The sequence below is a fragment of the Protomyctophum bolini genome, assembly GCF_963924005.1.
Source record: "Protomyctophum bolini genome assembly, chromosome: 8".
NCBI classification, from domain to species: domain Eukaryota; kingdom Metazoa; phylum Chordata; class Actinopteri; order Myctophiformes; family Myctophidae; genus Protomyctophum; species Protomyctophum bolini.
The window spans coordinates 12019811-12042230 of record NC_137869.1 but is presented as its reverse complement, the minus strand read 5'-3'; the positions used below and the strand labels follow the sequence as shown (position 1 = coordinate 12042230).

At 42.7% G+C, this 22420-nt stretch overlaps 2 protein-coding genes across 8 annotated transcripts in view; one reads left to right on the top strand and one right to left on the bottom strand.

The window, feature by feature from the left end:
• dock7 (dedicator of cytokinesis 7) overlaps positions 1-9649 on the bottom strand; it is a 63084-nt gene extending 53435 nt beyond the window's left edge. For all 4 annotated transcript variants that reach the window (XM_080770358.1, XM_080770359.1, XM_080770360.1 and 1 more), the window contains exons 1-4: positions 9207-9649; positions 3515-3614; positions 2022-2197; positions 509-577 (exon numbers count right to left, since the gene is read on the bottom strand). In XM_080770358.1, the coding sequence (XP_080626484.1) occupies positions 509-577; positions 2022-2197; positions 3515-3614; positions 9207-9244 (383 nt within the window). In that variant the 5' untranslated portion in view covers positions 9245-9649. The remainder of the gene's footprint in view (positions 1-508; positions 578-2021; positions 2198-3514; positions 3615-9206) is intronic.
• A 270-nt stretch (positions 9650-9919) lies between these two features.
• atg4c (autophagy related 4C, cysteine peptidase) lies at positions 9920-20907 on the top strand. Of its 4 annotated transcripts, none has more exons than XM_080770288.1 (11): positions 9920-10071; positions 10401-10518; positions 11149-11232; positions 11597-11827; positions 14176-14518; positions 14905-14942; positions 15627-15820; positions 16734-16812; positions 17601-17677; positions 18173-18292; positions 18979-20907. In XM_080770288.1, the coding sequence occupies exons 2-11, from the start codon at positions 10443-10445 to the stop codon at positions 19144-19146; spliced, it is 1410 nt and encodes a 469-aa protein (XP_080626414.1). In that variant the 5' UTR covers positions 9920-10071; positions 10401-10442; the 3' UTR covers positions 19147-20907. The 4 variants fall into 4 exon arrangements, with proteins under 4 accessions (XP_080626414.1, XP_080626412.1, XP_080626413.1 ...); XM_080770286.1 differs by having other exon boundaries at positions 14905-14975; XM_080770287.1 differs by having other exon boundaries at positions 10310-10518; positions 14905-14975.
• Positions 20908-22420: the final 1513 nt, after the last annotated feature.

The window sequence follows — 22420 nt, the reverse complement described above, 5'->3', positions numbered from 1 at the left end:
TTCAAGTGGCATTTCTTCCTCTGCCTAATGGGAATGAGCATGCAAAATTTCCCTCAAACCCCTGTGTTCATGATTTGAGGCATTTTATTAAAAACAGACCAATCCTGCAAACTTTGTAAGTACATGTTAGTCAATGGGGATGGAATATGGAGAAGTGGACAGGTCCGTGTTGATCACATGACTATAGAGATAGTGTATACCGATTTGCGTGATGTATGGATAAAATGTGTACGAGTAATGTGAGAAAAATGTGTTTTGTAAAAATCAGCCTCACGGTGGTGCTATAACAGGCCGTTGTGGAAAGATTGGGGCAGAGGTTCGTCATTGGCATCCAGGGAGTGTGCGTGCACAGTTTGGTATCGACCAGGCCAACGGTGCCAAAGATTAGCTGTGCACAGACGGACGGTTGGACGGACACACAGATGGAGTGAAAAACATACTCTCCCCCCCCCCCTGGTGAAGTGGTTGATCAGTGGTGAATCTCTCCAGATAATGAATGGAGCCTTACTTTCTGTTGACGATGGCCCAGTCCTCAGTATAAGACCTGACACAGTCTCTGACATGGGCATCAGTGTCCCTGCAACACACACACGGGAACAATCCCATTTGAACCGCATTCAATCATGCTATTTTTGGCATTACATTATGGGCAAAAACATTCTCAAAAAGCCTAAGACTATATTTGTATGCTGGTGTCTTTATACCACACACACACACAGTTATGAGTCCAATAGTGAAAGATGCAAAATACAAATAAATAAGTCGTATAAATAAGGCATTCAAAGCTGAAAATCCAGACTAAACTAACTTCAGTCCACCAGGTATTCAATAATGCCTTTACCCATAATGGGGCAAAATATAATAGCAAAAGTGCTGGTTTCAACAGATGAAAAAAAGCACATTTGAATATGCACAGGCACAACTAGTGCTCTCTGATCTGTGTCAATTGCAAATCAATTGCTAATGATATAGGATTACATGCAATTAGAGGGCATTTCCTGAGAGGGGTGATCATAACGTAATATGGAAAGGCTTTAATATGATCTTCATTTATATAGATTGAATGAGTCCTCATAGACATGCTGGGCCTTTCTGCTAGACGGCAGGGAGAATGTGCAGGGCCGGACCCTACCAAAGACTATATAAATGGGACCCAATCACCCAATGCCTCCCTGCTTAGCCCTCAGCATCAAGTGACATACTAGTGTCACATACTAGTGGTGTACTTGTACAGCATGGTTGTGTAGGTCAAGCCGCTTCACGCTACAGAAACATGAGATAGGCTCCTGCCCTATGGGCCACTTGCTCTGGAACCAAGGCTACACCCTCTGCAACCATTTTTTTTACATTGTGAGGTGGATTTTGTTGCATGATGTGTTGTTCCAGCACGCCAAGCATAAATTGACCATCATAAACTTCATGGACAACTAAATAAACACCAAATAAGGTCCAAGCAACATGATGATAAATGCTCCTATATTCATTGAGGTTTCACAATAATCACCTGTTCTTGTTCCCTCCTACTTTCATTTCTTGTCATATGCACATTGTCTGCGAGGAATATTATTCATATATCCTTCAACACAAATATTGTGTATTAGTATATGTTTTCCTATGAAAATGGTTTAGTTCAGTGGTTTTCAACCAGTGGTCCTTGAGGAGGTTCCAGGTGGTCCCCAGCTAAATCTTGGTAACCAAATGGGCCCTTATTATAGAGTGTAAAAGGGCCCATTTGGTCTACAAAATTTGCGTATGTAAAATAATTCGTATTTTGATCAACATTTCCCTGTTATCTCTCTTATGGTACCACATCAATACAGCATAGAATTGTGGACAACATTTTATCCAACGAGTCAACGAAAACAAAATATTCTCTAGTCTGCAAGGCAATATCTCATCAAATGGTAGTCCGTGGCTTACATTCCGAATAAATAATGGGCCTTGATATGAAAACCACTGGTTTAGTTAATTAAAGGATAATAATGCAGATATGACTCCATTTAGTTGCTCAGTGACCTTACCCTTCCTCTGGCACAGGCTGTCCCACAGTGCGACACTCCCTGGGAGTGTAGATCACCTCGATGTCGTCTGGTGGAAACTCAATCAGGTCTCTGAGGGGACCTGACTCAATGATGGGAGGGTGAGTGATGAGGTACTCTTCAAAGTCCACTGGCTCCACAGCCTCTGTGAGGGGAACCTAGAAGGGGGTTAGGGGAGAGAAAGAGAGCGACAGATGACCATTATGAGGTGATGGTTACGTTGACATGAATGTGTGGAGAGTGGATAAATAACCTTAAGGACAGATTATATGCACACCATCATTATTAAGACCCCAGCCCAGTACTGCACGGGTACAAGCAATAAGGTATGATGATGTGCAGGCACGTGCAGACTCATCCTGGCAGGCTTTTGAAATTCACCAAATCTGACAAAGACTCAGAATGGAAAGCCCTGGCATGTATGCCTACTCAAACAAGCGCCCAAGCGTAACCTTATATCAGCTAGCTTAGTTAAGCGTATGAGTGCACGAGCACACATGCATATCTGTCTCCGGCATCTCCGCCAAGGAATTCAGAATACAAACAGTCTCTCCACAATTTAATTAAAACGGCAGATTTAGCCTAATTAAGGAGGAGGGGGTTCGTTTCTCTGGGCTCAGCATCAGCCTGGTGTTTTGGCACTGGGCTGCTGGAGGTCAATTTGCACTGCCCTTTAAAAACAATTACTGGTCAGAGAAACCAAACACTGTTGACCCTGAGAACACCCCAGTAGAGTGAGATTATATTATATGTATTATTGTAACATAATGGTGCAGTTATACTGTACTTCCAGCTTTAATAATTCTCTCACATCAGTGAGACATCAGTCTTTGGCTGTCAATCTTGGCCACCAGGAAGCAGACCGTGGAGGAAATTATGAAAGACCACTGGCATAAAAGGTTTGGCAGAAAGTTCTTCACCGGGTATGATTATGAGGAAATGGATTCAGATGCTGCAAACAAGATGATCAAAGATCTCTCATGTTCGACCCATCAACCTCAAGATATCAGAGGTTCGACCTCATCTGATATCAGAGCACCAATAAGGAGCGCATTTTGATCTACATCCCACTTGAGGGGTGGGTCAGTTGTAGGGAGATATATTGATTGAGATATGAGGATGTCATTCAAATTAAGTTCCACAAACTAATCAATATAAAGTATATATTATTTTTTTCTTTTTTAAATAATCAATTTTAATAAAATGATCGTCAGGCAAGTGAGATGGTGAATTTCACTTGTCTAGTCTCCACAAGGTTTTTTTTCTTCGGCTTTTGCCTTTATTTTATATATTTTTTATAGGAGGGACAGACAGTAGGCTGAAAGAGATGGGGGAGTGACATGCAGTAAAGGCTGTCGGGATCGGGAGTCGAACCCGTGGCACACTGATAGACTCGGACTGCCGGCCAAGGTGCCTGGACCGCTGAGCCACTGCCCGGACCTCCGCAAGGTCTCTTTAGGATTAACATTACTCACTGCATTGCTGGCTGCAGCCCCCACATTGAGGTTCTTGAGAAGCTGTGGTGAGCCACCATACTGTCCTGCTATCTGCTTCCTCACCTCTGCTGCCACAGTCCTGCCAATGAAAGGAGAGGAGAGGAAGAAACACAGAGATGTCTCAGTCATCAGAAGATCACATTGTTATCATAGCTAGTTCCGTTAATGTTTGCCTGCTTGCATGTAAAAGTAAAGTTAGAGCAACTGTTTTTGTTTTACGGTCCTCTTGAAGGTCTCAAATTAATTGTAGAATGTGCTTAAGGTCAGTGACACTGGAAGAGATGGGTTCTGCAACAAGGCCAATGCGTAAATACATTAAACAACACACAGAACAGGCAGCTGAGGTAGACAGCATCGTGCTTTTCTGTTGTATAGACAAGGCTAACATTTAGTATTGTGGCTCATGTCCACAGAGGGCTTTCCCCATGACCCTGCTCCTGGCCTTTACTGTGTCACCTCTGACACCAACATATATTACACCCAGAGAAAGGAGAGAAACAAATAAAAACCTATGGACTCCAGTGATCAGCACAAAGTGCTTTGTCTGCAGCTTCCGCTGCAACCACACATGCACACACACCGTTTAAATCACAACCATCAGACCCACTCAGAAGCTGTTGCCTTGAACAAAATAACAACACAGCAAGTGGCCCAAGGCGACACAAACAAATAACTAATTAAAGCCAAAGAGGGCCACTTGTCATGGTCATGTAGCACAAGGATCCAGCAAATTTGCCATCAACTGTGGTCATCAATAGTGTTGTTTTCCATGATGTTTATTTGTTTATTCGCTATATTTGTATCGATCCCAATCCCTTCTGGGTCCCTGTTCTATTTCATTCTTCCAGAGAATAATGAAATAGAACAGGCATCACATACGTAACTCTTGTTTTACCAACAGCATTTCAGTGCTGAGGTCATGTCTGATAAATCTAAACCAATTGGCACAAAAGTTCTTGCTACTAAAAATACATTTTGATGGCGGAGGCCATCAAAATGTTATGCAGAAGTGAAAAACTGGCCAGCCAACTTCCCAGCTCAGGGAAAATATTATGATGTAAGAGAGTTCTGGTGGCCTCTGCAGTGCAGTGTCGCCGTTGCCAGCGGCAAAAGACAGGAGCACTGAACCGGCAAACACATTCCACTGTGTCCTCCTAATGCCTCCACCCAGACCTTTATTTAGCACTGGTCAACTGCTCAAGAGGAGGAATAACTTCATTAGGCAAACAGCCTTCTTGGGTTTCATCCCAAGAATATCAATAACTGTCAACAAACAACAAAACAGCAATGTTCGCCAACAAGCTATTGGCTTTTTAAGGTCACGAAAGCCCCCAAATGTCTGATTGTACGAATGACTGGCATAATGAAAAAGTGAAGCATGTGACCAAGTGACATCTCGATTCAGTTGATACAATTCACATCTGGAAAATCATTGAGTTCTGAAAGAAGGCATACCACAATATATTTGAAGCCAAGTAGACAACCACAAGTGCATTTCCTAAAATGATTAAGTAGTATACTATTATGTAGTCTTGCAAAGGCCAGACAATAAAATAGATGTCCAATGCCTGGTGCACAACGTTGAGAAATTGTTAGACTGCACCCTAAGACAAAACCAATGGGTGACTAACTAGTATGAATTGAGCACCCACGGACCTCCTTAGAGAGACCAACCATAGACTTTCATATAGCCCAACCAATCAGAGGCTTACCTGACTATTTTCTGAACTAACATTGCTTGCCCCTCCCTCAAAACACTATATGCCACAAAACCTAGATGTAGCCAAGAATTTATTAAACATAGTATACAGGGCACTATATTGCACACGCACGCACGGATCAGTCTAACAATGGAACAGCTTTAGCTATTTACTGATGTGTACTTTGTCAATAAATCGTTGACTTCAGTGCTGCTGTTCATTGTCTCCACAAGGCCGAAGGCATGGGGAGAGAGTAGCTATGTTTTGAACTCTGTCCGTGTGTGAGTGTGCGTCCGTCCACTCGTCTGTCTGTTACCAGCTAATCTCCGGCACCGTTAATCCGGTCGGTGCCAAATTTTCCAGAACAGCCTGTTATAGCGCCAACAGGATGCCACTATCTCTATAGTCATGTGTTCAGACGGATATTTCATATTCCATTCCTAATTGGCTAACATTGGCTTTCAAAGTTTGCAGGATTGTCAACAAAAAGCCTCCAATCATGAACATAGCGTGCAATTTACATGAAATCTTCCACAGACTTTCCTACTAGGCTGAGGAATATATCCTACCCTTTTCACCTGTTATAGCACCACCAACAGGTGGATTTTTGCAAAACACATTTTTGGAACAAAATGCCACAAATCATCTAATTGCCATCCAAGGTGAGAAGAAATGGCACCCTTTTCACATTGGCCTATTATAGCACCACCAGGAGGCCACAAACTGACCTGCCCTCGTGGAGACCTGTGCTGAAATCAGTGAGTCATTTGGAGACGGTTGATCTCCAAATGAGTCTCCTAATATATATATATATATATATATATATATATATAGGCTTTCCTGCACAATGTTATTGGCATAGCGCTGCGCCATGCTTGAAATAAATCGCACCATACTTAGCTGCAAAAAAAGGGGGCTAGTGAATCATGGTGTGTGTGATATGAAATATCCAGTAGCTCCCCAGTGCCTCCCCCAGTGCCTGCACAGTGCCTCCCCAGTGTCCGCCAAGTGCCTCCCCAGTAACCTGACGCTGCCAGATGAGGGCGGTATTGCGGAAACATAAACAAATTTGTGTAGCAAGCTTTTTGGATCTGGCAGCGTCAGGTTACCTCCCCAGTGCCTGAACCGACAAACACATTCCACTGTCCTCCTAATGCCTCCAACCAGACCTCCCCAGTGCCTCCCCAGTGTCCCCCTGAGTGCCTCCCCAGAGTCTCCCCAGTGCCTCCCCAGTGCCCCCCCAGTGCCTCCCCAGTGCCCCCCTGAGTGCCTCCCCAGTGCCCCCCTGAGTGCCTCCCCAGTGTCACCCCAGTGCCTCCCCAGTGTCTCCCCAGTGCCTGCAGTGTCTCCCCAGTGCCTGCAGTGTCTCCCCAGTGCCTGCAGTGCCTCCCCAGTGTCCCCCCAGTGCCTCCCCCAGTGTCCCCCTGAGTGCCTCACCAGTGTCCCCCCAGTGTCTTCCCAGTGCCTACCCAGTGTCTGCCCAGTGCCTGCCCAGTGCCTGCCCAGTGCCTGCCCAGTGTCCCCCAGCGCCTACTGCCTCCCCATGCAGTGCCTCCCCAGTGTCTCCCATAGCAATACAAGTTTTTTGGTGAACTACTCCTCAAAGTGAAACTTTAAAGGGATAGGAAGAGAAAAATAACGTGCTGCAAGACCAACTTCTTTCAGTGTGAAAGAAATTGAAGGCAGATGTTCCTCCTGTTCAAAACCTCAAGCATCATCATCTCCTTATATGTAAAGAGTAAGGGCACTTTCACACCGGACATGTTTGGTTAGTTTAAAACGAAGAAGATCCTATAAGTGATCGAAACGTCGAATCTAATAAACCAGTGGAGCTGAGTTTCATACCAGTGTTGCAGACTCTATTTTTCATCTTGTACTGCCTTTTTGTCTAGCACCTGGGCTAGAGTGGAGGTGCATGCTCTATTTCCTTTGTTAGTTTAAAACGAACCATGGTCCGCTTACCCCTTTGGTTCGGTTGGTGTGAACGTGCATTCGAACTCTGGTGCGGATCAAAGAAACGAACCATGGTCCGCTAAAAAAGGCCGGACTCGGTTCGCTTCCAAACGAATGCGGTTCGTTACTGGTGTGAATGCATTCAGACTTTATAGAGGACCAAATACAGGACGATAGCCAAAATAGCCGTCGGGCGTCGGCAGTTGTGAGGCTGCATTAATAATAATAATTAACATATTCCATCCTAATTGGCTAACATTGGCTTTCAAAGTTTGCAGGATTGGCCTGTTTTGAACAAAAAGCCTCAAATCATGAACGCAGTGTTTAATTTACCTGAAATCTTTCACAGACTATATATCCCGGAATATATCCCACCCTTTTCACATTGGCCTGTTATAGCGCCACCAACCTACCTAGGTTCCATCCTGGAGGCAAATCTACCGGTGATAAAATGGCCACCAAAGTAATCAAGAAAGTCAACCAAAGAACAAGATTCCTGTACAAGGATCTCCTCATTGGTCAACAAAAACACCTTGAAGACCCCAACAAATGGTAAATGGTAAATGGTAAATGGTGCATTTATAAGAGCCCTTGTACAAGGTTTCTTTGACTATACATGTAGTACATAAACCTCTTGGTACCAGACAGCACCTCAAAAGGCCCTTAAAACAACGCTCCAGACACCCCAAAACAAACTGGTCAGGCTAGACTCACTCCCACAACCCACCTCAACCCTGCCCATTTTGATAGGCTGCAATGGCTTAGGGTGGCACAGTACAGCATTTAGCAATGGGTCTGGTCTACAAGATTCGCTACACCACCAAACTGTCACCTTTTTTCCCATACTGTACATGTTTTCCCTTTTTTGAGTGGTGCTGGCCACTCCTAGACAGCAATGTGTTTCCCTGGCTAGGTCTGTCCCCGTGTTTGTCAGTCCGTCTGTCTGAGTGTCACTGTTGCGCTGCCGCAGCCTAACACACACACGTCAGGAAGGAGGGCTTGTACAGTACAGTACAGTACTACAGCACGAGTACACTAGTAGCACCACTCAGTTCAGATGGGTCTGATTTTACTTTCTATAATAATGATTTCCTGTTTTTTCATAGAAGTGTATATTTGTACATCTTTAATTGTTACGATGAATTGAAAATTGGGTCATGGTTTCATCCACAAAGTAGCAGTTTTTGTATTGACTTGTGCTTTCCTTTGAAATGTACCCAGTCTACATATTGTGAAATATCAATCAATGCATTGTGTATGTTTAAAGTTTAAACTACCTGAAAGCACAAAGCAGTACTTCTACAAACCTGTATACTACTACAGGAAGGAACCGTGTATCTTGTCAAACTGTGATCTTCACCCTTGAATGAGATAAATCATCTGTAAAATCACACAAAGCCCTTTGTTAAAGGGATTACTTTGATCCATCTAGGGGGCGGGGAACAGATGAGATCATTTGATGGCTGGAGTGGAGTGGGACTTTTACTCTCAGCTGGCTGCATCTGACAGTCACAGACAATCAATGTCAACCATGCAGTGGAACATAAACACCAACCATATATCTACCAGTGCCACATCAAGCTGGGCTGGCTAAAGGCTATAGTAGCAATGCAGGATAGCTAGCTGTCCCAAACAAACCAACGGGTCTTCATAGGGTACCTATATATCGGGACCATCAATCATCATTGAATAAACACTCCCTGTGTGGCCAGTCAGTGGTCAGTGGATCCACAAGCGACCTCGTCGTAAGGAGATCACTGTCGGCCCGTTAGACACAGAGGAGAAATCAAGATAGAAAGCAGCCAACTAGCCCGAATGTCTGCCTGGGTGGGTCTGAGCATCCTTGGTAGTACTAGTAGCACAGGCTGCTAACTCGGCTAGGCTGTGCCTGCGACAGGGCCTTTTAGGATAGGAATTCCATCAATGGGTCTCTGACTCTCTGAATGCGGCTCATTACAAAACACAAACGCGACCCAGTCAGATCTTAATTGTTCCATGTGGGGACCCGGAGTCCTTACCTGCTGATTTTCTGGGCGAAGGCGCGGCGTTCAGCCATGGCAGTGGCCGCTGATGTGCTTTATTTGCTACTATAGATTCCCAACAGCAGGCAGGCAGGCAGCCTGTGCTTTCCATTCACTCACACTGGAACGTTACTCTCTGAACTGAAGCCCCGAAGGGAAGAGAACGGACGGCTCTGGTTACCGTAATCATCGGAAATGAGCGCACTAGAACACACCCAGTGAGCAGCATTCATTCCCACGTACTGTACTATAGAGCAATACCTCGTCGTACGACGTTGTCGCGCTCCGAAAATAGCAATTGGCAAAACAAATTTCTCTCGCCAGTAAAGCTCATTTGAATTATAATTAATAATAAGGTTTAGAGTAGTAGACCATCTTTCATTGGCTAGGCTAGTAGGCTTTACACTTTACACTACAGAGTACTAGAGTAGTACACACACAGACGAGTTTGAGATGCGCCTTTAAACAGCCTTTTGCTTTGTACTGGAGAATGCGCCTGTTTTGTTATAGCGGATAGCGCAGGCAAGAGGAGTCTTTGCATTACAACCACGGGCTGAGGCTGACTTCTCGATGTTGGATACGCTAACAATCAAAACAATCATTCCCAATCCCAGAATGAATGTTGCCATGGTGGAAACACCGCGAGAGTCCTTGACGACGTGACTCTTGTTTCTTTCTTTTTTTTAACTTCCTCAAAATGTAAACATTGGTACTTTGCACCAGTCTGCTGTCAACTTGCCTCGCTAATTTGATAGACAAATGAGAATTGGGGCACATTCTCAGTCAGTATAATGAATATATTTTCCTAACGAATGCAGCTGTAAATGTAAAGCAGGACCGAAGAAGTTCTACTTGTCTTAAGGTACGTTATTGCGAACGCAGTGATTGCGAACGCAATGAGCACTACCTATGAGACCTAGCAGAACATGTCTGTCACTCTGTCTGTGTGTCTGTCTGTCACGCTGTAACGTAACTTTAAAAAATAATCTTTAAAAAAAACAAAAATTTACGAGCTGCGTTCGCTTCCCGCGTTTGCGCGTCTTACTTGTGTAAGTTAGTAGCTAAGCTGATCGACCTCGTTACTAACTTTGATTTTTCAGTGTGGGATCATCATGGGATGATGTTAGGGATGATGCAGCTGCCTGTGTGTGTGTGTGTGTGTGTGTGTGTGTGTGTGTGTGTGTGTTCAAGGTTTCTTCTATGTAGGATGGGTTCTATTCCTTGGTGGTCCAAATGGAGAATAAAGGGAGCGACGACGTGGACAAATTGAAGACAAAGGTCTTGTCAGCGTGGCACAATGTCAAGTACAGTAAGTGCACAGACTACAGTAGCTCTGCTATGGACCAGAGCTAAGACTACAGTACAGTTTGCAAAATAATCCTGCTGCTCTCTCTCTGCCCTAGTTTATTCCCCGTTATATATAGCCTAGTTCCTGCAATACTTTTTTGAGTAACGTTTCAGATAATCTAAAACTGAAAAAGCAAGATACATTTCCCCCATAAGGTGCACTGAGAGGGTCAGTAGAACAGTCAGAAGCCCTTTCAGATTAATACATTTGATTATAAGTAATAACATTATATCATTATTATGAATAACGATATAATTCTCCCCAGGCTTAAAACATCTCACTATAGACTGTTGGGGATATGCAAAGGCATCACATACTGTTCCGGTGAATTAATTGATTGGTTTACTGATTGATTGATTGACTGATTGAAAATGTTTATTACACATGTATGTAGAATGGAATGGAATGGGTACATTTCAAATGAAAACACGGGTCAATACACAAACTGCCACTTATACACACACACACACACACACACACACACACACACACACACACACACACATAGTAAAGGGTGCATCTCACTCAGATAAATTCTTCAACCACCATCCAATGACTAACTGCAGTGACTGTCATTATTGTGTATTTTAGGTTGGGCTCTGAAATCAAAGACCTATTTCAGTCGAAATTCCCCAGTGCTTCTTCTGGGAAAATGCTACCATTTTAAAGCTGAAGGTAGGCATGCACTTACACACACGAACACACACGCATGCAATAAGACTGTATGACATACTGGTCTTTAGTAGAGTTAATGCCAAAACACACTAAAGCCCCCTGTAGTAACTCTGAGGACCCGCTGGGGTCCCAAGCCGTATCAGGAGGAAGAGATCTGATCGTCTGTCCACTCTACACGATAATACTACATCATCCATGTCTGATCTGTAGTTCAGGCCATAGCTTTGTGGGACACTTATACCATAGCCTCCAGACTGTCAAATGAAAACAAATCAGTTGAAAATGTGTTATTATACCATTACATGTGAGTGAAATGACTGTATTTCTTATACAATGTCTGCTCTGCTGCATTTGTTTATGTCAGATGACGACAGCCCCACAGAGTGCTATGAAGCCTCTGATGAGGACCTGGTCACAATGGGGAACGCGGAGACATTTCGTAGGGACTTTGCCTCCCGTGTGTGGCTCACTTACAGAGAGGAGTTCCCGCCCCTCCCCGACTCCACCCTCACCTCTGACTGTGGCTGGGGTTGCATGCTGAGGGCTGGCCAGATGATGCTGGCCCAGGCACTGGTACTGCATTTCTTAGGCAGAGGTAAGCGTCATAAATCCTCAGTGTTCATTTAACTCAGAGAGAGTCTAAATGTAACCAAATGGACTCCTACGGTCTATTCTTTGTTTGCTGTGCTTGCTGTGTTTTTGTTGTTTTGAATGTTATGCTATCTATGCTGCTGCATTGTCTGAAGGAAGCCAAACAAAAGTAAGTTTTACTCTTATGTACCTGTACTACAGTACTACACAAGCTATAACAATAAAGTACAACCTTGAGTTGGTGGTTCCAAGAGTAAACACATTTTCTTGTATTGCAACAGAGGCTATATAAAGTTAGAACTCTCATATGCTCTCGAGTCTAGAGCCTTCATCAGAGCATAATAAAAAATATTGTGGGACACGTCACATATTTTATGTTTATGTTGGTGGAGGTGAGTATAACAGGTTACTCCCTCTGTAGCTAATGGGAGTAAACTGTTCCTCTTGGCTTGGGTGTATCATCATCTGATATACTGGTTTCTTTAGGTTAGTTATTTTACACTTTTTATTACCCATGTATTTGAACTCACATACAATAAACACCTGTGTGTGCGTGCATTGGATATGTGTAATATGGTTCCATAATGTCATAAGAATAGGCGCCTATTTAGGTGTGCGGCTGCACCCTCCTGATTTGAGCTAGTGATGCGTAGTTCACAAACAAACGTTTTAGGCGAGGGAGTCATGCATAGGTGTTACAGATTAATTGAAAAAATAAAGGTTATTCTAGTATATATAACACTTGTTCACATTTACTAAGGCTGATATGATTTCATTCTAGCATGATTTAATTCTAGCATGGAAACCCAAACAAACTGAAAATGTGTTCAGCAGGTGGAATGCATTAAAATAATGTCAACAACACCATACAGGACTTTTTGCAATGCACTTATTGCACAATATTTATCTGGTTTTCAACCACCATTCTAGAGGAATAGTAAGTCTTTATAAGACTCTTGAATAGTCACATGCTTGCTTGCTCCAGTTCATAAGACTAAGACATAAGACTTTCAAGATGAGCAAGTTGTCTGTGGAGTTATAAGCCCGCCCCCACACACAGTAAAATCCTCAATGTTAATTTAACTCTGAGTGTATATCTACATTATGTACACTACACAATGACTCAGAGTTACAAATGGATAAATGAACACCGAGGAGCATTACTGTGCAGTAGCTCGAAGTAGACTGTGCGTTTTAATGCAGTCATTTAGAAAACAATATTTAAAACGTGTTCTTCTGTCAAATCAGAAGTTTATACTGAATGAAAGATTTCTCGATAAAATGACTAATGGCCACTTAAGTATATTTATTGATCAATTTCATTTTCATTCACATTGAATCAAGGTCATTATCTTAATATCTCAGACTCTTCACTGGCCTCTTTTATAGCTAGGACCACTCCTACCCTCATCACCTTAGGTGCCCACCCTGTTTGTAGGGCTAAGGCACTGTAAAAGTGAAATAGTGGGGCACTCTGCTGCCTATAATTGGACTATTTCACAATAGAATGTCCCCATTTCCTTATTGAAGCACACACTAACTTGTATCTATTAAGGCTAAAGATTAAAGATTAAAAGTTTGATTTCACATGTTCTGAAAGAGCCTTACTGCTTAAGAGAGAAATTCCTGATTGGATTTTTATAAAGGTATTTTGCAATAGTTAATGTCTTCAATGATCAAGTTCAAAAACCCGCCAATGGAACCAGTCAAGTAATTCATTCATTACTTACTACTTGTGAGAGCACATTAAAGACCAGAGCCATTTGGGACTGTGAAGTACAAACTTTCAGTTATGATTTACTTCTAAGGCTGTGCTCATTTAAAACACTCACAATGAATATAGATTTTTTTAAGCTTATTTCTTCGTCCTTTGTTTTACTAAATTGGTAGGTTGTACACATTTTTTAGCATTTACTTAATCAAATTAATCGACTCTGTAGTATTTACTTCCATAAACTGTAATAACTACAAGAATAAACAATATAACTGTCATTTTGAGAGCAATCGATTCAATTATCGTCTTTTTGAATGTTATTATTATGGCTTATCAATATTTTTGGCTAATATCTGATATACATAGGTTTGCTAATAACAATCTACACCAACGCGCTATGCATATACTGTGGCCTTTGATACATGTTTTAAAATACCAGGTTGAAAGAAGATGGTAACGTTTAGGTGTTAACTCAAAGTGCAGTACTTCAAAATGATATTTTGGAAAATATCCCTCTTCTCAACCATCTTGGCAGTAATGACAATAATGAATGTTATCTGCCAGTTTAATTGTAATAGTGATAATTGTTTTTGGCGTTTTGTATTTTTTTTGCATGTGATTTACCTCTTTCACTCCAGACTGGACCTGGTCGGAGGCGCTGAACCTCCAGCCTTTAGATACAGAGACATGGACCACCAGCGCAGCCAAACGCCTGGTGGCCTCCCTGGAGGCCTCTCTGCAAGGCTCTCCCAGTCGCTCCAATCCTGGGCCCCTGCCTGCGGGACTGCAAGTCCATGCCCAGGGGTCTGCAGAGGAGGCCGATGCCCACCTGAGAAAGGTCTACCACCGCACACTGGTGTCCTGGTTTGGCGACACCCCCTCAGCTCAGCTGGGCCTCCACAGGCTGGTGCGGTTAGGCCTGGTACTGGGGAGACAGGCAGGGGACTGGTACGGACCTGCTGTTGTAGCACATATCTTCAAGTGAGTTTCATTAAAAAGGAAAGCAAATTGAATTTAAAAAGTAACTGAAATATTAAGACCTGCATATATACATAGCTCTAGTTTGAATTGAACCAGACATGTTGCAATCATATTATGGTCAAACTAATTCATTCACCCACTGGTGTGCTCTAGTCCAAGCAGTAGGACCACATTATTTCAAACAACACTTTGCTTCTAATTCAGTTACAGTGAAGTCTCCATGGGATCCGACCAGTGATTTAACATCATCAATACTACTGTGTTTATGCATAGCCTACAGCCCTAATATTGAATTAGCTGTAATAATCGTACGGACAGCGATTATGTTTGGAGTGTTGATTATGAACTGCTATCTCTCTTCCTCCCACTCTCACTCAATCTTTTAGGAAAGCTGTAGAAGAGGCAACAGACCCTGGCCTGGCAGGTATAACTGCCTATGTCTCCCAGGATTGCACAGGTATGAAAGATGATCCTGCTACTGGCAGAGAGGTTCTGGGCACAACGCCCAAACTGACCGTTCATTATTAGCAGTTCTCCTACTGCTAGACACTAGACACTAGAGCAAGGCAAGGCTCATCCTGTCCATTCTCCAACAAACACACCCGTCTTAAATCCACTGCTGTCCGCTCCAACCTCTTCTTAACCCCAATAACACGGCTTGTGATGAAAGCCCTTCTTCTCAATGGCCTGTGTGAAGTCCAGAGTGCCTGTACTGCACTTCTATTGGAGAGCAGAGTAGATCATTACATTATAAATCAGGGTGTACGCACCAGGGATTGTAGGTTGTAGGTTGAACGTTTGATATTAGAAAGCAACAGGACCATTGTGTACAATAAGCATACAATTGAAGAATGTATACTTATTATATGTGACCAGATTTGACTAGCACAGGCAGACTCTTCACATACTACAAACAGCATGTCTGAAATAAGTCAGAGCTGAAATCAACATAATATGTAAATATGAAATAAAGGCTTAAACATGTAGCTAGGTGTAATGTTAGAGACCACATAAGTGAACCTTTCAAGCCTGTTTTCTCAACTCGCTGTTTTCCGCAAGACATTACTCTATAAACATGAACTGACTTTGTGCTATTGATCCCACACAGTGTACAGTGGCGAGGTCATTGATAGCCACATGGCAACAGGGGTGGGACAGGAGTCTGCTGGGAGGTCAGATGAGCCTCCATCAAATAGCCAAGACCCCGCCCCTTCCCCAGTGGGGAACCGAGCCGTCATCATTCTCATTCCAGTACGTCTGGGTGGGGAGAAGACCAATCCTGATTACTTTAACTTTGTTAAGGTAAGTGAACTAAATTTAGATTTAATATAACTAAAGGAAATGTTAAGCACATAAGCCCTATGTTACAGCAGAAATGGGCGCTGGCGTAGTGGTCACTAAGGTAGCCTGCCATTGCGTGATGAGTTCGAGTCCCGATCCCGACAGCATTTGTTGAATGTCACTCCCCATCTCTCGCCATTTTATGTCAGCCTATCAATAAAAAAGGCATAAAAGCCCAAAACATAAATATATAAAAAGGAAATAGCAACTCTTATGTAAGGCGCCAGTTCATCTCGAGTCATTCATTCAGGGATTTTACTGTGTCGTAATTGAATAGATACGTGGGAGCACTGGCAACAACATTCTGGTGAAAAACCCACGATTAGGATAATCATCCCAATCATATTGCTGTATATTGTACGATTAATCACAATTATTGATCATGATTTTGGGGAGGAAAAATATGATTTTATAAAGCTGTAATCTGTAACTTTAAAAAATATTTTATACCATACAGATTGGTCATAATAATGTTTTACTCACACAAAAGAAGTTGGGGATTTCAGTGTGTGCTCATCAGTGTCCTGTATGTCTTATTGTCTTTGGTCAAATGGTACTGTATGTGATGTTATTGTGCCTCTGTAAGACGAGATCAAGTGCAACACCTGACCAAATAAAAACATTATTACGGTTTTCAATTAATTTTGCAGCCTTACATCAGCCGTAGTCATTTAGCGTAGTGAAAACGTTTCTTATTCAATTTAACATACGTAGCAAGTATACCGCAAGCGAAACCGGATACCTTGTTGCCTGTGTCACACACTGAAGTCGTACACCGTAAATAGCTGATCTACAAGCTCACAATGTGTCACAAACTACGGAGTATAAGCAATAAAGCATTCACACTTTTTGTTGTTTATGTTTGTGTCCGTAGAGCATACTGGGTCTAGAGTACTGCATAGGCATCATTGGAGGGAAGCCCAAACAGGCCTGCTACTTTGTAGGATTTCAAGGTGAGTTTTGCCTTGGGGAGAGAGAGAGAGAGAGAGTGTGAGGAGAGAGAGAGTGGAGTTGGTGTGAATTGGAGATTATCTTGCATAATATACCCACCTTGTATAAAGAGACAAAGTAAGTTAATGCATTCCTGTTTGCATGAGAAAAGCGGAGAGGAGGGGAGTGGGACGCCATGTGAAGCAGCGCTTATTTTATTCTCTCTGACCCATCACAGCCTCACCCATTTATCACAAGTAAACCTCCCAAGTTGTGAGCGGTAATTGATTTCCATAGGAGGCATGCATAAATTTAATCCGGGGCCCAAAGTGAGCCACTCTCCATCACCTTCAGCAGCCGGGAGGAACCTTCAGTTGTACATCTTGGCAGTCAATATTTACGCATTTACATTTTACCAATTTGAAATACATCGGTGGATGATGTCTAAATGACAAGCAATACATTCTCCCTGCCAAGGCACGGCCCAGCTCTGCATTTATCATATGCAAATGGCCGAATATAATTGCGTGTTTGTAAAAGTAATTCCCCCACACAAAAATTAAATGACAGCCCCTTTTTTGCCAGCGTAAAGAATGTGCTTGTACAAACGCATCTGATTATGCAGAATTTAATCCACCCTGGTGGATATTAAAAAGCAGCAACCTTCTGGGAGGCATATTTGACGCAAAGAAGCCCAACAGTAGGCCAAGCGGATGACTTTGAGCTGCTCTGCATAGAAATTGGAGAGAGGCGCGTTTTTGTAATAATCCGATGTTTTTTGAATAACTTGTCTTTTGTTTTGTCCTTGCAGATGACAGCTTGATTTACATGGACCCTCATTACTGTCAGTCTTTTGTGGATGTCAGCACCAGCGATTTCCCTCTCCGGGTAATGTGAAATTACACAGACGAGCTGACTGAGGCCCCAGTAATGTGAATTTAATAGTTTCTGTTAGTACTTAAGGGTATGAATCTTAAAGCAGCCCTCTGCTCAATTACCAAGTCCCTCACTGCTGATTTATTTGCTGCTCAGATGTGCGAAGCTGCTGCTTAAGAGAAATATGGTAAATACAGGATCAGGTATAGTGAAGCTGAATATTTCAGGACCAATACATAAAAAGCAGCATTAATCAACACAGTGTAGGCTTTTCTTTTCATGCTTTTAGATGCTGTGCTATACAGTGTGACAACACTCCACAGTTGTAAATATGTGTATACCGCGACAGCAGAAAAATAGGATTTCATTTTTCAAATAACTACAAGAGGAAATCCTACACAACTTATTTAATATTGATGTCGCCAGCAAATGCTGTGCCCTGCACTTGACGTGTTATACCCAGTTACCATAAATACTATTTGCACATTATTTTCTCCCTTTGTCTAGTCATATCATTGCCCGTCACCAAAGAAGATGCCTTTCAGTAAAATGGACCCAAGCTGCACCATAGGTTTCTATTCTAGAAGTGTCCAAGACTATGATAGAATTCGCCAAGAGCTGTCTAAGGTAAGTGTAGACCATCACATCACCACATTTATAGTCATAGTAATCATTCATCCACTACCACCATTTCAGATGGTCATTTCACATCCAAGAGCTTAGTAGGGGGAAAGGATTTGAATATAATTCAGTGTGTCTAAATGTTGTACTGTAGGCCGTTAGTTAGAAATGAACCAGCAGGTGGCACCATTTAGCCACGTATCCAACAGAGCTCAACACATTTGGCAAATTGATCAAGAATCAAGACACCATGGGCTTCCGGACTAACACGTCTGTCATTCATACTCCTCCTTGTCTGTACCTTAGTGTGTTACAATATCCAGTCATTGGTGGTGAAAGTAGATGGTACCTCGCTTTATTAAATGGCAAAGATGGCCAATCTACAAGCTCACAACGCATTGTAACATATTATGAGCCTGTGGATTGCCTAATTTCTGCAAAGATATTTAGTGTATACTAGAGGGAAAGCAGGATGTGGCTTAAGACCACCGAAAACTACAACATAACGTCACGCTGTGGTGATAAGCAACTCACCGCTCTCACCCGAACACATCTCTCTGTTTTTACTAACCACTGGTTCAGTGGTCACCTTATCACCTAAAACCGGAGTATGAATAGGTCTTTAGTATAGACCACTGAGACACTGCAGTCAAGTTTAAGTGCTTAAGACTTTAACCATTTGCCCATGTCAGGTGCTGCAACCATCAGCAAAGGAGAAATACCCAGCATTCACTTTCATGCAAGGTCACAGCAGAGACTATGACCTGTGTGGAGACCTGACCCCAGAGAAGAAGGAATGGCCTTTCATCCATACCCCAAAGAGAGTGACTGCCACTACTGGTGACTTTGTCCTGCTCTGACCACTGACGAAGGCCATGGACAACGACTGTCCATTGTCAGTGAACTGTGAGACGACGCTGCCAAAGACCTGTCATGTTGTGGCATTGACGTGTCTGGTATTTTTCAAACGCCAATGATTCACTGTTTACTGCCTGGAACTTTGTCGCCAAGCACTTGTTGCCAAAATATTCATGTTCTGTAATTGAGAACTTTTGCATTGGGAATTTTCAGAGTCCTGCTGATTTCTGTCTTTCAACTGGCATCAAGGGATATAAAAAGGAACTGTAGGTTCTGCTATTATGCACGCGCACACACACACACACACACACACACATTTTACTATTCCGTTAAATGTCTGACGAAGAGAGAGACTGGTATTTATCAAGTACCTTAGCCTTCAGAGCACTGATCGACAACCAGTTCTGCTCTTTAGATAATAATAAATCATAATCAAAAGGACTGGGTCATGATCCTAGATCAGCGTTGTCATTGTCACTCTGAAGGGCTTTGTAAAGGGACAACTTTGCTGCAGTACAGAGTTCCCCCTTTACAATGTATTCATGTAGAACCTTTTATAACACCTTGTTGATTACAGGTCAGAGGAGATAAGTAACTTTGCCAAGACACTCTCCAAAGAACAAAACTGGAAAAAGACCCTCAGATACTTCCACAGCTGAGGTTTATTTTCTTCCTCTTAGCAATAATGTATGATTTACGATGGTGTGTTGAGATGACTGATTGTGTGTTTGTCATTGTGTTGATTTTCTTGTCTGTTTACCAAACACTTTGAAAACAATCCATTACAACGGGGTAGTGTTTGAAGAAGGGTAAACAAACGTGAGGTGATACATTAAAAGAAAAGGTAAATGATGCATTTATATAGCACATTTATCCAAAGCGCTTTACAATGTGCATTACATACACGCATTCACACATACGTACATTCACACACTGATGGCCATAAAAGGCACCAACCTGCTCATCTGGTGCAGTTAAGGGTTCATTGTCTTGCTCAAATACATTTCGACACAAAGCCAGGAGAAACCGCCCCTACTGTACTAAGTTGCTGTTTACAAAACTAATATACTGTATCTACTGTACAATATCTTCTATACTCACATCTGTAACAGTATTGTAAAAACACTTGCTGGGACTGTGGAGGTCATAGGGATTAGCAACGAATCCTTTCTGTCTAATTTATGCATTGTCGTATGACAACGTCGCAGACTGATCTAGTTCAGAGTCTGCAGACCTAGTGTGTTGTGAGCTTATAAACCTTCACATTTCTGTCCGCAACGCTGTCATATGATGATGTACAAATCAAGCTTTAGAATAATTCAGAGGAGAAATGTTAATGGTGCTTGGAAGTTATATGTTCTTTCATCATTATTCTTTATTATTGCCATTATTATTGTGTATGTTATATCCAAAACAACTTGTTCAACAAATGTATTTGTAATTGCTGTCCTAACATTTCTTATTTTGCTCAGATTTATTTGACCATTTGTACAATTTTGACAATAATACCACATTCAAAGGGTGACGGGTAAAATAGCTTGGACATAGAACTTTAAGTACATTATGCTCCCATAGGCTACTAATTAAATTCTAACCCAAAAATTGGAGTTTTAAACATGTCGGTGTGATATGGGCAGTGATTGCGAAGCATTCATAGCTGTTTTTGAACATGGATTTTCTACACACAATTTTATTTGCATCACCAAATTAATCTCAGAAATGCCAAACATTGTTTTTTACACTGCTGTAGAGCAAAAGTTGAATAAAATCAATACATTTGAACTTTCTGTTCGGTCTGCTGCACTTGAAGAATTTAAGGAGACCAAAGACAAAAATGTGTTTCGCTAAATGCAAACTTCAGTGATGTGTTGAAATGTATTCAATCCCCTTTTTCTCCCAGTCAAATGTAGTAGATTAAAACTAATCGTACGTGCTAACCATCTCTACAGCCCATTAACCAGGGACCGGAAAAAATGTGACCCAGTGACACTGGCTGCGATTGTGTCCGCCTGCGAAGGAAAAGAAAATATCCTTGTGTGCAATGCTCTGTTGCCATGGCTAATCTGTCTGTTGCCCCCTTAGTTTGAGCAATGCTGGACTGTTTTCCTGTACAATACAAATTCTTGTATTATGATGAGCCTGGCTCTGGGCGAGGGTCCCGCGTTTTAAGGGAGGGAAGTGTCCCCAACTGTGGGGGGGTTGCAAGGGGTGCAGAGGGTGAGGATGGATGGACAGAGAGTAGAAGAATTACTTATCTGTTCTCATAAACATCACGGACAGCCATTGACAGAGCACATAAAGGCATCATTTAGATCCCCGTCTGATCGTTCCATGGCTGTTTTTAGTAGACAACCCGCCCGGCTGCAGGATGGAGCGGGATCATCAAGTATGCAGCCAAAAAGGACCGGCGACATTCTGATGCCATATAGAGGAAGGAAAGGGTTGCTCGGAAGAGGAAGGGTTGATGTATACTTAGTCATGTGCCGTGTCGCACACAGAAAATAGCTGATCTACAAGCTCACAACTTGTTGCATCACGGCGCATTGTACGTTTGTAGATCACCTATTTTCAGTGTGTGACACTGCCTTGCAAACAAGTATAAACAAGTTTTTAGGGTTGAAGGCAGAGGAGGGAGGCAGACTGTGGGAGCAGGGAGAAGTGTTTTGGGGATTTCTTTATCAGGGGACATGAAAGAGCGTTTGTGCTGGGGGGCACAGGCCACTTTGAGGGTCGCCTGTGTTCACCATGTATTTACAGGCACATATGAATATTTGATTAATGAGTCACAGGCTCCGGGGAAATGCAATAAGTGGGTAGCGGCTTTACAAAGTGGGCCTCCCTCCCTCCCCCGCCTTTCTGTACCACAGTCGCAGACACACATGCACACACACACACACACCATGCCCTCCTGTTTAACACAGCTGCCAATAGTGTCATTGACATTGCGGATTCCTGAAAATCTAATCTGCAGCCGAGCAAATTCCTCACAAGAGAGGGAATCCATGAAAAGCATCCTTCTGTTCCAGAGCTGAGTGGATGGGGCGGGTTGGGGGGGATGTCATCCACATGAAGAAATGGACTGTGGCATGCAACCCTCTTAGGGCAATATGGAACCAACAGAGACAGGGATCAAAAAAGGTTCTCTAGAGAGTTGTATGAACATCACCAACATAGAGGTTCCGAGACGGTAATTCAACAATAGCAAAAGATCTACAAGCTCAAAACGTGCCACTTCGCGCCGTGTTTCGAGCTTGCAGATCTGCTACTTTGTAAGTA